Source organism: Peromyscus leucopus, chromosome 2 (assembly GCF_004664715.2).
Source record: "Peromyscus leucopus breed LL Stock chromosome 2, UCI_PerLeu_2.1, whole genome shotgun sequence".
Classification (NCBI taxonomy): Eukaryota; Metazoa; Chordata; class Mammalia; order Rodentia; family Cricetidae; genus Peromyscus; species Peromyscus leucopus.
In genome coordinates this window covers 150,521,014-150,541,335 of record NC_051064.1, presented here as the reverse complement: position 1 = coordinate 150,541,335, position 20,322 = coordinate 150,521,014, and the positions used below count along the sequence as shown (strand labels likewise).

General features: G+C 55.3%; 1 protein-coding gene across 6 annotated transcripts in view; it reads left to right on the top strand.

The window, feature by feature from the left end:
• Window positions 1–20,322, top strand: part of Kcnab2 (potassium voltage-gated channel subfamily A regulatory beta subunit 2) — an 87,134-nt gene that overhangs the window by 27,433 nt on the left and 39,379 nt on the right. For 3 of the 6 annotated variants that reach the window (XM_028883072.2, XM_037203244.1, XM_037203243.1), the window contains exons 2-3: window positions 11,026–11,154; window positions 12,162–12,203. In XM_028883072.2, coding sequence (XP_028738905.1) covers window positions 11,078–11,154; window positions 12,162–12,203 — 119 coding nt within the window. In that variant the 5' untranslated portion in view covers window positions 11,026–11,077. Of the gene's footprint in view, window positions 1–11,025; window positions 11,155–12,161; window positions 12,204–19,523; window positions 20,067–20,322 lie in introns of those variants that run through there. The other 3 variants (XM_037203245.1, XM_037203246.1, XM_028883073.2) reach the window with 2 other exon arrangements.

Here is a 20,322-nt window from a genome sequence, read left to right as displayed (position 1 = left end):
GTGTGGCTTCCTGTCCAGCCTACCAGGACCCACAGCAGCTGAGTACACAGGCCTAACCACTGCTCAGTTGGTCAGGCACAGCGAGCGTTCAGTGGAGAGGCCTGACTGACATCTCCGCATGGGCTTCTGCTTCCATCCCTAGGGTGACGGGGGACCACTAGGAGATCAAGGGCTCTGCAGGATGCCCCTGTCCCTTCACAGACATGAGTGTGAGTGCCAGCTGCTGGGCAGCCCCCAGTGACTCCTGGGAAAGCTGCCCACCTGCTCTATCCTAGTCTTCTATCTCGACAAGGCACAAGGCGTGTGATGAGTCCCTGTCCCTTCCCGGCGCCCCGCGCCCTCCTACAGGAGGAGTACAAGGTTCGGTGGGAGACATCTCAAAGCTCTTCCCTACAGTGCAGCCCTGTGCCAGACATGTGTCTCCAGGCCAGAAGCAAAGCTGACAGGGAGGGAGCTTCCTGGGGCCCCAGGTTTCTGCCCTCCCCACCAGGCTTTCTCATCCTGTACTTCCCCTCCCCCACCCCAGCAGTGTAAGGGTGCAGGGTGTGGCCACAGTGGGGGAAGGGTGAGGAAGAAGCTGTGAGCTTCCCAGTGTTTGCAAGAGGTCCTGGTGTCTGGTGTGCATTGAAGGGAGGAAGGAAGAGAGAGAAGGGGCACTTCCGCCTGGTGCTCCCTACGGACAGGGACAAGAGCGCTGGGCCAGGATCCTGTGGCTCACTCTGAGCCATGGGGCACCACCAGGGTCTCCTCCCCTGAGCCCTACACAGCACCTACTGTAATCACTAAGAGATGCGATGGAACCGGGGGAGCTGCGATCAGGGAGCAAGCCTGCTTTCCCCACCCCACCCCTGCCTCTTAATCCACAAACCGGTCTGTCGGTGGGATTTGTCCTGAGTTCTGAAAATGATGCTGGGACGATGGGGTGGGGACAGGAGATTCTCCCGGATGCGCCAGACATGCATGTCATAGAGGCTGCAGCCACAGGGCGGTTTCCCTCGGGTTAGAGAATGCTGAGCCCCCCTCTAGGAGTGGGAGGGTGGTGTGACTAGAGGTCTCTAGCCACTGACCCAGCACACATAAGCTGTACTGTGCACAGGGGGGCTCAGTCCGCAGATGTGTGTTACGTGGGTGTGACTAGTCAGGGTCTGTCGTACAGGGAAAGGAGTGTGAACGTGTGAACATTGTGTTGAACTCGGTGGGTCGTGTTAGCTTTTCAATTGAAAAACATTGCCTGATGGTGAATTGTCTTCATGGAGCTGGTTGTTTTCTGTGAGGGGAGAATGTAGCATTGAGGAGGGTAAGCTGAAGTTTTCAGACTTTTCTAAAGGATGTTGAGGAGGCATCTGTGATGTGTTATCTAATACTCCATTCGGTGATCTCCACCTTGTCTCTGTGGTCAGGAACGGATGTGTCTGCTGTGGTCTGAAGTGCATGACGTCCATGCTGTCATTTGTCAGGTTTCTGTACTGTCCTCCGCTTCCTCCAGGCCTCAGGAGGCACAGTTGGTGAGGCCTTACATGCAAACGTGAGGACCTGAGTTCCGATCCCCAGCACCCATGTCAAGAGTTGAGCATGACCATGTCTTCTCAATCCCAGCACTGGGAGGCGGAGGCAGGAGAATTCCTGGGGCTTGCTGGCTAGCCAGTTTAGCTAGATCAACGAGCTCCAGGTTCAAGGACAGACCCTGTCTCAAACATCAAGATGGAGAATGGTTGAGGGAGACACCCCGTTGGTATCAACCTCTCAGTACCACACACATGAGGTCCTGGCCAAGACCTCGGCCTCGGGCTATGTGTGTGTTCTCCCCACGCCTACACCGCATCTCAACATGGTCCAGATGGTGCTGGTGGGAAGCTGGGCTGTGTTGACTCCAGACCCCAGCCTGGGCCCTTCAAGCATGCTGACAGCTTCCAGGCCCTTCTGTCTGTTCCCCCATGGGCACCCCGACATCCAGATGAACCCAGCCTTGGGGAGATGGCTTCCTCTGGCTCACAGGAGTGGAGTGGGTTCCCTTCAGGGCCCCTGACTTCTCAGCAGGGAGGAAGGGTGTGTCACTTAAGCGTGTGTGGTTTCCAGCAGTTACACCTCTTCCTGTCTCTTGAGGAGGCGCCTCGTCAGCACCCAGAAACCAGCACCCGGCCTCCAGGGAGGCCCTTCCAGGTTTGGCTAGGCAACTGCCCCAGGAGGTACTTCAGGGCTGTGATGAGATTCCCAACACTGGAGTCAAGATACACAACGTTCTATCAGCTCGGTGTGCTGTGATGAGATTCCCACACTGGGGTCAAGACTCACAATGTTCTATCAGCTCGGTGCTCAGAAGCTGAGACGTCGCTCCAGCTAGGCTTTCTGAAAGGCCCGGACTGAAGCACACCCAGCTGGCGTGGGCCTCCTCCCCTCCGCCCCTTCCCGCCGTGTGCGTTGAGAATCACCTTGTGCATAGGGCTGTCTGGTCTCTAGGTCACACATCAGGCCCCTGCTTTGATGGAGTGGGCACTGCACTGGCCTCAGGAGACACGAGGACAGAGGTCAAGATGGGACGGAGATGTTGTTTCAGGGACAGCTTTCAAGGCAGTCTCCTGTGTTCCTTCCTGATCCCCATACCTTCCAGTAGCCTCTTCCCCATGTGGCCCAAGCACCAGGGCTTAAGCTGTGGGTCTTTGTCATAGGACAATAGATAACATATAATGTCAATATTCCAAAGAGTTCAGGGAGCAGCTTTTGAGTTCTCAGGAAAATTCAGAATCTAGATGAAGCCACAGAGGACCCAAGACCCATGCACTCTATCAAGAGGCCGTGAGCAGCATGGTCCTCTCTGAGCTTGGCTAGTTGTGATTACAAAGACTAGCCTCAGTGGTGGGAGTGGGGGTCATACCTTTAATCCTAGCACTTGGGAGGCAGAGGCAGGCTGATCTCTGGCCAACCTGGTCTACATAGCAAGTTCCAGGACAGCCCTGGCTACATAGATAGACCTTGTATAAAAAAAAAAAATCCTCTTTCTGAGAAAGCAGAAGGGGGAGGAAAAGCCATCAGACAAAAAGGATGGTCAGTGAGAGAAGCAAGATGATGTGGCCAGGCTGAGGGCAGGAAGGGACAACCCAGAGCGTAAGGCCTTGCCGGGGGCACATGTGATGTGAGCAGGTTCCGTGGCCGTGCCAGGCACCCATGTTCAGGAAGGAGCTGTGGCTGGCAGCCCTCCAGGAAACACACCAGGTCATGGGCCAGGGCTCTCCCTGCACCAGGCATAGGCTGGTCTCAGGTCCTGTGACACTCACAGCACACACACCTCCCCGGGTAGCATGGTGCCATCTGTCTTCCCATTGCACTGACAGTGGGGGCCTGAGACGTGTTCCTGCTGTGCAGGGATCATGTGGCAGGCCATGGAAGCATGTGTCTAGTATGCCTCGGGAGGAAGGGTGTGACCCGCTCGAAGTCGAGTGCCCTGACATATGTAGCAAGGTGTCTCGGGGCACATGTATCCCAGGTAGTACCCCATGGCAACAGCAAGGGTTCAAAAACAAGTCTCCTTTACCATAGTTAGAATTAGGACGCCATCACTCTGCTCACCTCCTTAGCCAAAGCAAGCCGTGTGACTGCGTTAGAGGGAAGGATAAGGGATGCCAGCCACCGACAGCCAAGTCACACAGAGGAGACAGGAGGGGTTTGGATCAATGACTCATCCTTGTCCCTTCCTCCTGTGCCTCCTCAGGTGCCAGCCCAGCCTGCCAGGACACCTGGGTAACCAGGAAAGTGCCCGCTATTCCTTTGTCTCCCTGACCTCAACTCCCAGGTGCAGATATGCCCAGACATGGCCTCTCCTGTGGCTTCCTGCCCTAAGCTGCCCATTCACTCTCATTTCTTTCCATCTAGTCTAGACAAGTAGCCCTGGGCAACTCTCAGTGGCCATAGATCCTGTCTTTAATATCGCTGTGGTTAAGAGGTCAGAACAGGGTCCCTCAACAGCTCTTTCTCATCTACATTAACCCCCAGAATAATATGATCACGTATCATAAACTTAAATAGAGACTTTGAGGTCATGTAGCCTAGGCCCATTCTATACACAAGAAGACTGAGGCACCAAGCCAAAGTCCCTCCCCTTGGTCTCCTGTGACCCAAGGAGTTTTAAACTTTCTATCACATCACACACACTGCAGGTCCAACTTGCCTAAAAAACTGCCAAACCCAAGTCTCCAGCCGGTCCCAAGCTTGCCCTAGACCCAGAGTAGTGAACCACAGACCTTCAGTCAGACCACTGAGGTCTTGCTGGCCTCAAGGCCCAGGCGTCCATTTCATATTTTTCTTCATTTGAACACAGATTCCAGCCCTGCACTCAGAATACATATGGCAACATATTTGGCCTTTCTAGAAAACAGTGGTTGAGAAAAGTCTCTCCTGAGAAGTTAGTTAGAGGACCCAGATCCTCAAGTGACTCTCCCACAGTTCCTGACTGGTGGTGAAGGGAGAAAGGACCACAGTCAATGCTGCCTGGAGCTCGCTGTGTCCACAGTGGGCAGAGTAACTGCTTCCTGCTGGGATGTGGGAGAAAGAGGAAGTCTGCTGTGAAGATGTGAGGAAAGGTAGTTAAACAGTGTCAAACAAATCACAGACCTCCGGAGTGGTCAGCAAGACGAGCCACTGGAACGCTGGAAAAGAGAAAAACAAAACCTTCCCAGGATCAGGCCAAGGGTGTGGCTCAGTGGTGGAGCACTTGCAAAGCATGCAAACGGCCCTAGATTCCATCCCAGCAACACACACACACTCTCACATACACACTCACACAGAAACACACACGCACACAGATGCACACACATAGATGTGCACACACACACACACACACAAATTAAAATCTTGATGAGGTGTTTCTAGGTTCTGATTTTTTAACTCTTCTGAAGTTTGAAAGTTATCGAAACAATTTGGAGAGAAGAAAGGCAGTAAGTGGCGTGAATGGTGGCTCCTGACCTTTCTCAGCCACCTGCCACCAACCTCACCTTCTGGTGTTTTTTAAGCTAGGTTTTGGTTGTCTGTTTATGCCACGCCCCCCTGCCTCATGGCATTTCCATCTCTGCTTCTGTTAGGACATTTGGACAGGCCTTGGTAAAGCCCCCAGCTTCAGACTCCTCAAATGCAAATCAGAAGGTCACTCAAGGTCACACACAGATGGAGGTGATGGTCGTCAAAGTGCATAAATCCAGACGAGACCCAGACTTTGACCTTCAGCCTGGGTCACAAACCCAGAGCCCTTCCAATCCTTTCAGGACTAGCATGTTGTCAGTGAACTTCCACAGCCTGTCCTCCAAACTGGGGGATGTCAGGGGCCTGGGGTGCCTATCACAGCTCTGCCTGTCCTCCAGATTGCAGGGGGGGGACAGTCATTGATTTAGGGGCCCCAGCCTGGCTCCTACATATCCTCTAAACTGCAGAGGGCATCGGGAGCCTGGGGTATCCAGCCCAGCTCTGCCTGGAGAGGGTTGTAAGGTGCTCGGGGTCACTCAGCTCAGTTCTACCTACCTTCTGAACACTGCCAGAATACTGCACCAGCCTACTATTCCCAGCATCCCCATTAGGATCTCGGCTCCATCGGGATTGGCCACTCAGCAGGTGCAGTTGCTCCTGATTGGACAATGACCACTGCAGAGCCAAGAGGCGGGCTCTGCCGGCAAGACTTGCATCCTAAATGCAAGGTGAGGGTTGTGAGAAGTCCATCAAGCCCCCTCCTTCCAAAGGTGCTGGGCTGGGTTCCAGACCCACAGGATTGTTTTTTAAAGGCAAATTCCTCATGCAGTGGTCTTCAGAATGAGACCAATGCTCCCCTGTGACTGTGGGTCTGGGGTGGGTGGGGGTCAACTGGCTACTGGCTTGGAGGGAGCCTGGAGTCCCTGCGAGGTGGACCCCTGAGACTCCTCTCCAGTGGCAGCAGTTATTCCCACACCCGCAGGTTCTATGAGCCCCCCCCCCACCCATGAACAAAGCAGACATTGTGTACTAGAGAAGGCCACCCCTGTCCTCAGGCAGAGTCCCAACCCTGTCACCATCACAGCCCACAGCCGGGTGTGCTGTCTTCACTAACATGGGCTGCCCAGCCCTCACCCCCTCCTGCTGTATCTCCCATCCCAGCAACACACACACACACTTACACAGACACACACACGCACACAGATGCACACACACAGGTTGAGACTGGGTCACAGTCTTCCATTTTTTTAACAACAGTTGAGTGTCTACCAAGCGCTGGGCACTGCAGGAGCACCAGGCACCCCTCATCCCAGCCTCCACAGAACCAGCAGGGCTTTTGTGGAATGAGAAAAGTGGGTGAGCCTTGGGCATATCAGTAGTGACAAATTCTAGGGGGAAAGTCACACAGGAAGGGACTAAACAAGGAGTGAGCTTGGGGAGAAGATTAGCAGCTTAAGGTATGCAGGGAGAGCCAGGGCAGGCCTGGGCACTCAGTAGACCTCTGGAGTCAAAGGCCAAGTTCGGGTGGAAGAGGACTACAGGAGTCCTGAGAAGGGGGTGGCTCTGCTGAGCTCGGGGACCCAGGGAGAGCCTGTGTTGCTGTGCAGAGGACGGCCACTTGCTGGGTGAGATCAGAAAGGCTCTGGGAGCAGGTCCAGAGGTCTCCCAGGAGCCGGCGGGCAGCCCAGAGGTCTCAACTGGCATTTGGCTTTTGCTCTGGGTAGAATAGAAGCTTCAGGAAAGTTGTGAGCACAGTAGTGGCTGACACAAGACTTGTTCAAGGAGAAGCCCCCTGGCCCCCTGTGGAAGAGCTTGCTGATGGGATGAAGGTAGTCTCAGGTGACCAGTTAGGAAGGAAGCTGCTGTGAAGCCCGCATGTGGAAAGGAGAGGCACTGGACAAAGGGTGGTGAGCCAGCTGGTCCTCTGGCCATGCAAAACCAGGACCACAGGTGAGGCTGATCAAGAGCTCAGGATCTGACACACGAGCCTGACATGGGTGTGCCACCTCTTCATCGAGATGCCAGGCGATCTCAGCAGATGCATAAAGGAGACCACAGACGGCTGCAGGGTGGAGGCAAATATCTGGTTCCCAGGACAGAAACAGGGTTCAGAGAAACACAAGGGTTCGAGGCTGAGCCTGAGCAGCCTGAGAGTCAGAGCTTGGCAAGATCCACACAGGCAGTCTAGAGACAGGGACCACAGCCGCAGAGAACAGAGAAGAACCCATGAGCATGGGGTCTTGCAGCCAAGGGGGATGAGGGCTACATTGCCGTGGCCCGACACAAGGCAGGCATCAGACTTAGCAAGAGTGGAGTCTGTCCAGAACTGTCCTCAAGCAGAACCTCCTCAGGAAGGTCCCTGAGGGTAGAACTCATCTTGGTGAGGAGAAAACTCTGATGTTCTTTTCCAGGTGGATGGAATTCGTATCAGGCTAGGGATGTTGCTTAGTTGGCAGAATGTTTACGTGGCATGCACAAGGCCCTGAGTTTGACCCAGCACCACATACAAACAGGTGTGATGGCACCACACCTGCAATCCCAACTTTTGGAGGTGGAAGCAGGAGGGTCAGAAATTCAGAGCCAACCTGGGCTACATGAGATCCTGAAACTAGTCACTCCTGGTCAGTCCTTCCAGGAGCCATGGGAGAGAAGGCAGATACCCTGAGAGCTGAGGCTGCCCCTGAGTCTGGAGGAGCTGGCTCCTAGGGACTTGTTTCCACAGTGGTCAGAGCTGAGAGAATCCATGGAAAGGAGCTAGGAAGTTGTCCCCTCAAGAGTTGAGGTAGCAGCCTAGAGCATGCATCAGCAAACTTCTGTAACAGGTTAAGAGAATGTTCTAGACTTTCCTGGTCCTGGTCTCTGTCAATACTACTCAACCCTGCACCAAAGCAGTCCCATCCCTCAGCAAATGAATATGACATGATTAAATAAAACTTGATTCACAAGAATTGGTAGCAGGCTGGATTTGGCCCTCCGGCTCCAGCTGTAGGAACTAGCCTCCAACCCAGTGGCTTCTCAAACTGAGGTCCCTGGTCCAGATCATCACCGATACCCAAGAACACTGAACATGCCAGGTCTTGTCCCCATCCACATCTAGGAATCAGAGACTCTCATTTACCCCATCCCTTGAACCCTTCCCAACACGAACAGCTTGTCCTAGAATTCTGTACATTAACCATCTCTGAGGGCCATAGCTCTGCAGCTGGTCTCCATGAAAGCCAAGGCTGCAATGGTATGTGGAAGGGGCCACAGTCCTTTCCGCAAGCCTGTGAGGACCCCCGCCTCCCGTCCTCCCCCATGGCCTGTGAACTGACACTTTTGTTTACACATCCTTCGTGGATGGGCCCTGCTGTACCCCCGGCAGACCTGTATCTGATCCTTAGCAGAACTCTGTGCTGTGGTGATGGCCTCAGCCGTGTGGGAGGTTCGGAATGGGGAGCCCCACCGCTCACACAGGTGGCCTCCAGCAGCGTTCAGCCAGTTGTCTTCACTGAGGAACTCATGGTGTCCAGATGAGTTTAAAGACAGCCTTTTAGTGACTCGAGTGAGCGGATGGGATCCGTGCATCTGAGTCACCTCAGAGAGGGAAAATGTGAGCAGTAATGGGTTTCAGGGCGGGACTGCCCTTGAAGCCTCACAGTCCCCAGTGCCAGGTGACCAGACACTCTCCAAGGAGAAGCACAGCACAGGTAAAATTCCTGCCAGCTTGAGACCCCAGAAGGACAGTGTCTTTAGGGTTCTGCAACCCCATCCTGCCCCAGAAACTGCGAGCAGAGTCTTGCACAGACCTGGGCGATGGGTACCTCGGAAGACCAGTGGCCCTGAGGGACTCACATTGTAAAAGAGAAAGATAAGAGCTGGGGAGCTGGCTCTTTGGTAACTTGCTTGCCTCCCAAGTATGAGGACCGGAATTTGCTCCCCAGGCACACATAAAAGCTGGGTGCAAGACCTAGTGTGCTGTGCATGCATTTAATCCCAGCAGTCAGGAGGCGAGACAGGTGGGTCTGTGAGTTCAAGACCAGCGTCAGTCAGGGTAACATCATGACACCCTTTCTTTTAAAAGAAAGAAGAGAAAAGCTGGGGGCAGTGGTGCAGGCCTCTAACTTCAGCACTGGAATGCAAGAGTCCCAGAGGCTCGCTTTGGCCAGCTGGTCTGGCCCAGCTGGTGAGCTCCAGGTTCAGTGAGAGACACTGTCTCCAAAGAATATGGTAGAGCATGATTGAAGAAGACACCTCTGTGCGCGCGCGAGCGCGCGCGCGCGCGAGCGCACACACCACACACACACACACACACACACACACACACACACGCAGTGATTGGTGGGAAAAGTGGACACTAAGAGGCTTCAGGGAGGCATTCAGGATCACTTCATCACAGCTCGGGAGCTTTTGCATAATGAGCCAGGGGACCTCGGTATCAGTCACGCATCGGCAACATCACTGTTGAGGTCTGAAGTGAATTTGTATTCTTTCATCATTGCATTTCAAATGAAGTTTCGTAAAAGTCCTCAGGGTGCCTCCTCAACCTCATCACTCATGACAGCTCCACACGGCTTTTGGTGTCTGTCCTGTTTCCAACAGGCACGTGTGCAGCTGCTCATGCCCCTAACTCAGAGGAGACCTAATCGGAACCGCCAAGAGGCCACGCGGGCCAGGGTTAGACAGGGTTTGAAAGAGGTTTTGATTCTAAGGAAAGGGAAACATTGAACAAACAAAAACAAAATGGGCTGTTTAGCTAAGTGTCACCCTCCAATTTCAGGGGGTCACTGCCAATCCCAAATATCACTTTGCCCATGGCAAATTGGAATCAGGGACCTTCATCTGGGCCCTTGTGAGGCCAGGGGCATGGCAGTTAGCAAGGCCTTCTGGAACTTCCCACAGATAAGCTGGAACAGCCAGACCCACCTGCAGATAGATTGTTAGAACAGCCTGGGGTCTGGGAGGGCGCCCCAAAGGTGACTGCTGGGTGAAGGAGTTGTCAACATACAGGCCCTGGAGGCTGTGAGAGGCGTGAGTGTGGCCTGTTAGCGGAAGCACAGGTGGCCAAGTGTGTGAACAAAGGCTCAGGTGAGCACCGATGGGCAGAGCACAGCCTGGAGGCACCGGCAGGGAGGGAAGGGGGCCACCTGACAAGGTGCCCTCTGAAACAGATGTTCATGCGGCTAGGAGCCAGGAGAGTGGAGCTGAGAGGGACCCAGGAGCAGTTAGGAAACTGAGCAGGGCCTAGATGACTGGCCGGTGGCTGCGCTCCAGGCTGGCAGGGGGGATTCTGAGGGGTCGATGGAAGGGTGAACAGAGGGAAGGAGGGAGGTCCTGGCCATCGTTACCCACCGCCGCTGTAACAGTGACCACAAATGTAGTGGCAAAAGCAGCGTGTTTCCTACGGCAGGGTGTTGGGGGGTCTGGAGTTCAGAAGGTGTGGCTGAGCGCAGCTTAGGGCCCACGAGCTGCTGGCCAGGGCCAGGATTCATGGGCAGGTGAAGAATCAGCGTCCAAGCCTCCAGGGTCATCTGAGAAGTCACCTCTTGGTTGGCCTTTGAGCTGAGGCCTCAGCTTCTGCCACGGGAACCTCTACCACGTGGCACCTTACTTCATCAGAGCTGGCAGGGGAGTCAGCTAGCAGGACAGAAATCACAACCCGGGTACTCCAATGACAACCCATCGCCTTAGCTACATTATCCTGGGCAGAATTGAGTCACTGCGTCCAGCCATGCTCAGGGGAGGGGCTCTGCACATGGAGGGGATCCCAGCATCCAGGGGTCATTGAGGGCATCAAACCAACGTCCTAAACATCAGGGCGGCACAGGAAGCAGGTGTGGGGTAGAGTCAGGAGCAAGAGGTGTAAAGATCCGTTCCTGGGAGGCGAAGACGGGAGAGGGACAGAGAAGTCCACAGACCCTTGTGCCTCATGTGAGCTGTGGGGTTGGGACGTGCGTCGGAGGGATGGGATCCTCCACAGCAGCCCTTTTGAGTCCATGGGGCAGTCCGTCTGAGGAGGCATGGGCAGCTCATACGGCCCAAACCTGCCCAGTCTCTTTGTAACCACCACCCCTTTGCCCTTTCGTTTTCTTTCAGAATTTCCCTTCTGTGAAAAGGCAAGCTGGTCTGGATAAGTGAGGCCGGCCCCATGTATCCAGAATCAACCACGGGGTCCCCGGCTCGACTCTCTCTGCGGCAGACAGGCTCCCCTGGAATGATCTACAGGTAACTCACCCAGGCCTCCTCTGAGGAGGAGTCCCTGAGGCAGTCCCTGGAGAAAGGACAAGGACTCAAGCAGGGTTCACAGAGGTCTACAGGTCCCCTGGAAAAGAATTGAAGCTTTCAAAGCCTGTATAGAGACTTTCTGGATGGCACTGCTCCAAAATAGATTTGTTTCTGGTCCCTGACTCCTGGCTGAGGCCACCTGAGCGACTCAGTAGTGCCTGGGTCCCTCCCCGCTTCTGTTTCTGCTCCTGTGCTCGTCACTGTTCAGTGGACGCTGGTGTCCCACCTAGCTTAGGAGTTCACAGGGAGCTGGCACCTGCCCATTCCAAAGGCCCGCAACAGCCAGACTCTCCTAAAGGCAATCTTGACCTCCTTCTGTGAGTCAGCCTTTCTGAACATCAGGCCTCCTGTAGAGGGCACTGGTGAGAGCCGCTGGCTGTGGACCCATCATAGAACCCCAAAACCTATATCACCACCCTGAAAGACCACAGCTGGATGGGACCCCAAGAGCCAGGATATTCTCGGAATTCAGACATTTCTAGATAATGGCTGGAGCCCGAGCCGTTGCAAGTGTCTGTGGAAACCAGCGGGAAGAGGTGTCTGTCCTGGGGAGGGCCCCAGAGTCTCAGACCATCCTGTAAGGGTGCTTTGGAGCAATTCTAAAGCATATTGTAAAGCATGATCTAAAGCTTATTAAAACCCAGGCGCTCACCCAGAGTCTCCTGTGGGGAAGAAGCCTAGGCACCTCTGGACCGTTCCACGACCAGAACAGGCTCCAGACTTGTGCCTCACTGGCCACTGGGTGGCGCTGCTGCAGAGCATTTGGTACCTGGCTGGTAACATCTGGCAGAGCCTGGTCAGTTAGCCTGGATGGAGTCAGGGATAGAGATGCGTGGCGGGTCGGGGCTGCGGGATAATGGTGATTCTGAGCTTGCACCTGCCTGTCGTTAATGCCAACTGCCTACTCTCGTCTCTCCTTTCCCCCTTTCCTCCATTGCTATCCGAAGTACTCGGTATGGAAGTCCCAAAAGACAACTCCAGTTTTACAGGTAATCCTCCTCTCCCTCCTCCTCCTCCTCCTCCTCCTCCTCCTCCTCCTCCTCTCTCCCTCCTCCTCCTCACTCCCTCATCCTCATCCTCTCCCTCCTCCTCTCCCTCCTCCTCCTCTCCCTCCTCCTCCTCTCTCCCTCCACCTCCTCTCTCCCTCATCCTCTACCTCTCCCTCCTCCTCCTCTTCCTTCTTCTCCTCCACCCAACCCTTAAGGTCAAAGACAGAGGTATGGTGGAGAGGGCTGTGCCCGTCCCAGGCGGGTCATGATGCAGGCTGGCACTGCTTCTAACGACAGCCTCTACCCGTGTCTCTCGGTGCTAACCACGGAGCCTATGCAATGCCCTGGTGAGAGCATGCGGTCGGGTTAATTGCATGTGTTCATCGACTGAAGTCTGCTTTGAATTAACCAAATAGACTTAAGGTCTACGTTCCTCTCTCAGCCAGATCTACAGTTAGAACCTCCCTCACCACTCAGGCATGAGGCTCAGCGGTAGAGCTTGCTGTGTACAAGGCTGTGGGTCTCATCCTCAGCATACAACGTTTAGAAAGAAAAGGGACATTTTTCAGTGTGGGGGCCACTTTCTGTGGCCGTGGATCTGTGCTTCCATTACTGGAGGGAAGGATCCATGCTGTCCTTCCTGTCGTCCGCAGATCTGGGCTTGGCTGGGCTGGTGACCTGTGGCACTTTCAGGTGCTTTGAAGGCTCGTACCTTCGTAAGGTGTGTGTGGTGCCCGTGTGATTTGGGTCGAGGTTAGAGGTCGCCGTATCTCTCGGATACACTTCTCTGATGGGGAATTGGAAGCCAGGTGCCCTATCAGGGTGTGGCATCAAGAAGCCTGGGCTCCTCTCAGGCCACTCTGCCCCTCCCTCTAGACCGTCTCACCCTCACCTGCAAAGGACACACTGCTGTGGGACGGTCTGTGCAAGGCAGGAAAACTCCAGCTACAACACACCCAGAAAACACACCCTTCCCGGGAGACTTTCTAGCCCAAGAAGTGAGATGTCAGAGCGACCGGAAACCCGCAGGCAGCTGTGCCAGGGAGCCTGTAAGGTCAGAGGTCACCGTCCCAGTCCGGTGAGCACTTCCCAGAGGTGGTGCTGTGGGGTATTCTCATAATTTTGGTTGAGAACCCAGCCTTTGACAGCCGAGCCATACCCCCAAGCCTGCCGTGGCTCCTCTGTTACACCGGAAGTCTGGGTGTGTCTGCCAGGTCAGCACTGGCTTCACAGTCGTTTCCTTCCCACGGCCTCGCGATCGTGACCATGCCTGGGTTCACCACAGGCTGATTTGCACCGTCGTCTCTAAGGTCTTGTCCCTGGTTTGACGAAATGTTGACTGGGTCAGACGTCCCCCTGAACTTGAGCTTGAAAACACTTGTATGTCTGTCTCCATGGCACGGGAGGGGTGTGTGGCCTCTGTTCTGGAAGGATCTGAGCCAAAAACCTAACTTGTACCTGAGCCCCAGGGTCCTTGGGATCCCTCTGCCTGGTTGGGGGGGCAGAGAAACGGACTGCAAGGAGCCCCAGGAAAGAACACGTGTGAGTGAAACTGTGGTGAGTGTGCAGCTGTGGTGGTGAGCTGAGTGAAACTGCTGAGCTGAAAGTGAAACTGTGCTGTGGGCACCTGGGCACAGCAATGGCTGCTGCCTACACCAGGAGACCTGTGTCCAACAAGCTCAGCTCCTGTCCACAAACGGTCATGCCACCTTTTCAGCTTGGCACGCTGGGATCTTCATTCAGACTTGGACAGACCAGGTGCCGTTCACTGTGAGGCGCCCATCCACACGGCACTGAGCATGTCCATCACAGAGCTCGTCACGTGACTTAACACTGGCGCTTTGGTGACGGAAGTGCTGTGACAGGTCCTCTGTCTGTCTGTCCTGGTCACCAGCTGAGTGGCTCTCAGATCAGTAAGGGGGTGAAATCCCGTGTGACACGCGGGCGTCATGTGGCAGCTGACATGTTTCCTGTCTGTGGATTGGCTGGAGTCACCTTCTCCGGCCACGTGGGGCCTCGTTTGTCCACACGCCGCAGATGGTCCACACGTTCGCCACCTGTAGCCAGGGCCTCCCCCCCCCCCCACTCTTCCGTGGAGGAAGTGCCAGAGGGAAAGAGGGCGGTCCTCAGTCCCGCAGCTGGACGTCAGCAAACACGGATGTTCCTGCTCAGGTTCCTACAGCCAGCCCGAGGCTCCTGACCTTGGAGAGGCCAAAGGTCAGGAAAATGCATTTCCCCACCGATAGGAGGCGCCACAGAGCCACACTGAGATGGTGGATTTTTTTTTCTTGCATTTTTGCCTCAGTCTGGTGCTGGGCCTCACAGTGAACAATCCCGAAGCTTTACCTGAAGCCCCGGATGTTCTGTGAGGGAAATGGGCATTGTGTGCCCAAACAGATTTCTAGAACCTTCCAGGTATAGGCAGCTACGCATACATACACCCACATAGGGTACATCCCAGAGGAAGGGAAGACAATCTCTGTGTGCCCCTTCCCTGTAGCAGTGACCGCACGCCATGGGTCCCCTAGCTGTCCACTGCAGCCACAGTTTGGGATGGGGTGGAGTACAAGCCGTGAGCTGTGTGGCTGGCGTTCAAATAATGAACAGCCAGCTCTGAAGAAAGAGCTGCCCGAGGCTCAGAAGACCCGTTCTCTGACACAGGGACGGCAGAGGCAGCGAGGCGAGACCAGGGGGGGGGCAGGACCCTCTCCTCATCCTGCACCCCAACCGTCCGTCCCAGGCATCGGCACTGCCAGGCTGCAGCACAGCACTGCACTTCCTGAGCTTTTAGGGGAGAGGCGCTCGTGAATAATTCAGCCTCTTCCACAAGATGAAAACTCCTTAATAGAGGCTAATGGACTTGCTGCCTCCAAAGCCGACCCGTGTGGGGCTCTCTCATTCACCAATTGCTTCTGACGTTCTGCAGTGACACTCCCTAATGAAAACGCCACTGCGCCCGCCGCCGCCTCCTTAGCTCCCTAATAACTAGACTGTGGCCTTTTTAACAAGCAGCACCCAGGGAAGCAGGTGAGTCGGGTGCAGGAATGGATGTAGCAGCCACCATCTGAGGGGTCCTGCCTGGACACAGGTATCCCCGGGAACTTACATGACAGAGCTGGGGTGATGTCTGGGGATGCTTCCTGCTGATCAGAAATCAGACCATCCACACTTTTTCAAAGCAGACAACCTCAAATAGCCCATCCGAGGGCACTTGAGGTAACTAGATGGAGGAGGGTGGGCGGGCTCGCACCTGGCTGCACCCACCACCCCGCGATTGATCCTGCTTGCTGCCCACCCTGTGCGGCGCTGGCCTGGCTATCTTCCTGTCTGCCAGAGACCCGACTTCTAGCTCATGCCTCGCTGGTATTACCCTTGATTAAGATTCAGCATTCATGACTTGGGCTGGCGATGCTGTCCGTGAGGTTTGTTGCTTTCTGAGAAGCCTGTCTAGGAGCTTAATCCGGTCTGGGTTTGCTGGTGATTCTTGAGCGAAAAGGACTGTGTCTGTGTGCTGTGGGGATGCTGCGTGAGCAGTGAGTGGCAGAGCCGCGCCCCGGAATGGTGACCACGTCCCTGTGTTTCTGCTTCCGAAGCTTCCGGAAGGTCTCCGGCCTCTGGACACATGTTGCCGGTTGACCGAGGCAGGGCTTCTTTCTCGGCCTGGCGTCGGCTTCGGTGGCTGTTTGTAAGCAGACGCGAGTTCAGAAGCTCCAGGAGAGGGCAAGCTGGGGAGGGAGGAGGCGATTCCTGCTGGCTTAATGAGGTTACACGGCTGTCATCTCACTGTTCGTGTCACTGTGTGACTTCGCGTGGAGTCCCCTGAGCCCCCGGCCGACAGGAATAGATTTGCAGAGAAAACCTACAAGTGAGTGGAATTAGCAGGTCCTCGTGGAGGGAGAGGGGGGTGGTATTCATATTTTCTAGAGACCTGATAGGATGTAGTGTTAGAGTTCCAGAGAGCCTCACTCTAGAAAGTGGCTGGGATGTTGCCGCTCAGAGGTCAGAGGTCACTGTACTTCTAAGCTCGGGTGGGAGGAGCCTTGAAAGTGGGCTTCCCTCCTTCCTCGCTGGCACTGTCTCACCTGGAACCTTGTATCTAAGAACCCCACTGTACTGTATTCACCTCTAAGAAAAGTCCAGCGTATAGCCCCAGCATGAGGGAGTCCAGAGTGGTAAGCTTTGACCCTGTACACCCAGGCTGCCAGAACCTAGGAGCCATCTACACGTATCAATATAACCTTCTCTGGGTGGCCCCAGCTCCTACCCAGAGTTAATACACACACACACACACACACACACACACACACACACACACACACACACACGCCCACACGCACATATGCACATACACTCATATGCACACGCCTGCACACACACTCGCATGCACACGCACACCAGGATTATGGACCCTCTGGGCTAGGCTGCCGCCCTCTCCCAGTTCTCTTCGTTTAGATCGCTGGTTACTCACTTGTCACAGAAGGCTCCGGGCTGGGCCATGCCACGGAACCTGCATATTCCCTCAGCGGTGGCCATGCAGCCGACCAAGGAGGTAGAAGGACCCTGTTCTTTCCCGCCTCTCCTGTTTCCTCCCGTCTTGTAGGGAATGCATGTGTTCTCTGTAGAGGGATGTTTTTAGTGGCCATAATTTCCTGGTGATGTTTGGCGTCCGCAGGGCTCGTTCTAGCCTCTGGTGTTATCGTGCACACCTTTGGGGACAGTCACCACAGCAGCCTGGTGACAAGCCTCTGTCACTTCACAAGTACCTGCCTGTGTGGCCATGAGGTGGCAGAGAGTGCTACCCCATCCTGGACCAAGAGCTTAGCCACTCTATCCCACACTGGGGCCCTGGCAGTTTGCAGACCCCTGCAGACCCCAGACACTTTTGTGGGCAATGTCTTGAAAGCTAATGGCTATTGATTTTGGCCTGGCTGGGAGCGTGTACATCTTGCCCACTTTTCGGGAAGGGCTCCCAGCTGTAGCCTGCCCAGCTGGCCTTCTCTCTTACCCCAGGGAGGAGAGAGCTGGCCTCCATTCCATACAGGGCTGGCTGCCGGCCACAAAAAACCTCCAGAGCAGCTGCCCACTCCTGCCCTGCGCCTCCTGGAGGAGGCAGTGGCCGGCCTGAGGGAGGGAGAGGGAGCCTGCCCAGCCACCTGTGGGTTTCAGGTCCACATTCCTTAGGATGTGCCTCATGGTGAGCTGAGGCCCTTTGGCAGCCCCCAGGCACATTTTCCTAGAAAAACCAGGCCTCTGCAGAACCCCGGTCCCTTATGTTTCAGTATCCAGAGCCCTGCAGATGGCACCTCACTTCTACCCCAAAACCGTGAACAGTGGTGAATGTCAGTCCTAGTGTGGCAACCTCCCGCCGCAAAAACGTCTGTAAGTCAGGGCTAAGCCTGAGTCAGGAGCCAGTGCTGCTACAGGAGCATTGCCACGAGGGCTCGGCCTGGCAAGGCCCCGTACAGCCTTAGCTTGCCTTTCAGAGGCCAGGGCCCCTACGGTGGACTCCATGGGCACTGCTGGGAACAGGAGCAGGCAGCTGCAGGGAGGCAGAGCAGTCGGGACAATTAGGAAAGTACCTGTACAAAGCCGATAAATGCCACAGGAAAGGGGTCATGAGATGGGGAGCCATGCCCAACAAGCAAGGCTCTGGCCACGAGCAGGAAACACAGCACTGCTGGGGAGACACCGTCTAGCCACGCTCAGGGCAGAAGACCCAAGATCTGGAAGCTACTGCCTCTCTCCTCTCTCCGTTTCTCTGTCTCTGTCTCTGTCTGTCTGTCTGTCTGTCTGTCTGTCTGTCTCTCTCTCTCTCTCTCTCTCTCTCTGTTTCTCTCTCTGTGTTTCTATCTCTCTCTGTGCATCTCTTTCTGTCTATCTCTCTGTCTCTGTGTGTCTCTCTGTCTCTCCGAGATTCTCTAGGATCTGTATGCATGTGTCTCACTCTCTATCTCTGTCTCTCTGTCTCTGTCTGTTTGTCTGTCTCTCTCTCCCTCCCTGGGATTCCACTGTCCATTGGTCTTCCCAGACCCTCTCTGGCCCCCTTTCCTAACTCAGCTGCACATGCTGTTCCCAGAACCTACTGTGAGCTAAGCCCCATGCTAGATTTGACCAGAGCATACGTGACAGTCTTCATGCGAAGACAACTGCAGGGAAACCCTCTGTGCAAGGGCCAGCTACAGAGTCCCGGCAGGTGGCCCACGCCTGCAGTGCTCACTCAGGCCAAGCAGGGAGGTGACCCGGGCTGGGAGGACTTGCACATAGTCATCTCAAACTCCTGTCCTTAGTGAGCCCTTCCTCTGGCCCCCAGAGAGACCAGCCCCAGCCCAGGGCTACTCAGCCCACCCCTAGATCCACCCAGTACCCCTTCAGCTCCTTTCTGCACTCAGTCAAGCGTGCATTCTTCTGGGCCAAAGATGGCACCAAGCTGGTTCCCTTCTAGCAAACAGAGGGACTCGGGAGCTCACCGCTGCAGCTGATGCAAGTGCAATAGTAACTTCCTCCTGCACCTTCTAGTGACACTTCTGGGGCCGCCATGCCGCATCTGGGCATAGGCGGTGCCGAGGACGGGGCCTGGCTTGCAGACCTCGGTCTCGCCTATGCCTGCCGCTGTGTCCAGCTGTTGACAGAGCAGGGTGTGGCTCCCTCTCCCTCCCGCAGCCACAGTGCTCACTTGTCCTTGTTCATGCTGCCTGCAGGAGAGCGCTGCAAACTCATTCTTTCTTCCTAGATACGTGGTCCTTCCAGCCACACCAGTGTCCACTATCAGGGCCACCGTTTATGTCCCTATTCAATTTCAGAGAGACTGTGTTGATCTTGGTCTCTGGGAGTGAACTCATCATCTAGGATGACTCTGTGAACGGTTCTGGATGTATAAACTGAAATTTTACATTCTCAATAAACCTACCTCCTCTGCCCCCCGCCCCATCCCCTGTTACAAAAACCCCGTGGACTGTGACATGTTGTCACGAAGCACGGAGCCCAAAGACCTCTGCTAGTGCAGTAGAACTTCCAGCAAGCGAACAGTGCACTGCAGGCCTCCCAGCTCCCTTTGCCCAGGCCTGAGAACAAGCACAGCCTCCCTGAGCTGAGCCCCTGGCATGCTGGATAAGGGACGCTGTGGCAGGATCCCACTTAGAGCTTGCTTCTGTGGCACATGTGCCTTGTGCTTCTTCCCTGGGACAGCGTTTTGCCTGGGTTCACTGGTGACCCCTCACACAAGCCCAATGATGTGGCGTCTCAGCCACCACCGGGCAGCAGAACTGTCCTCGGCCGTGTTCATGCACTGCCTTTCTGCATGTCCCCCGTGCTCGGTCACACTGTGCTGCTTGGGGACAGTGCTCCCTCCTACCCGCAATCCAGCGTGGCCGGCTTCCCTTAGCGCTGCTGGGGTGGAAGTGGGCAAGCTTGTCCCCCAGCAAGCATGATTTTAAGGACAAGAATCTCAGGCCAAGGGTATTGCACCCAGGACTCAGGCATGCCCTGGTGGCAGTTCTCCCTGAAGATTGCCACCTCTGCATTCGCGCCCTGCCCTGCGGCCAGCTGGCCAGCCTAGGGCACCAGAGGCACCAACAAACCAACAAGCTCTCTAAACTGCCGCCACTCGGCATCTCCCGTCTGGACAGTGGCAGCTGCAGGCGGCACCATGCTGTCCATGACGTACAGCGAGAGTCTGCGGAGTGTCAGCAGCAGATGTCACTCAGACTGGACCCTGCATCCAGTCCGCCAGACAGACACGGTGGAGCTGCAGCGGCTGAGGGAGGTGCGGGCAGCCGCCCAGGCCAGGAACATGGAGAGCTTCCTCCGCATGCACGGCCTTTCCCTGGACGGCTGCACCGCCCAGCGCACAGGCATGAAGTATCGGTAAGGGCTGGACTAGAGAGGGGGGTGGTCCAGGGGTCCCCACGATATCCAAGGAGGATTGCAAGGAGGTTCTACACAAGAGAGGCATGCAGCCCTGGAAACAGTTTGATTGTGGCTCAGGATGAATATTTTCAGTTTGGACATTTCCAGCCACGTAGAAATGCCTCCATGAAGAAACTGAGTGTCTGCTGTAGTCCCAAGTGTCCAAAAATAAGTATTGCAAGGTTTGGAAATTTGGTTATTTGAGCATTTTCAT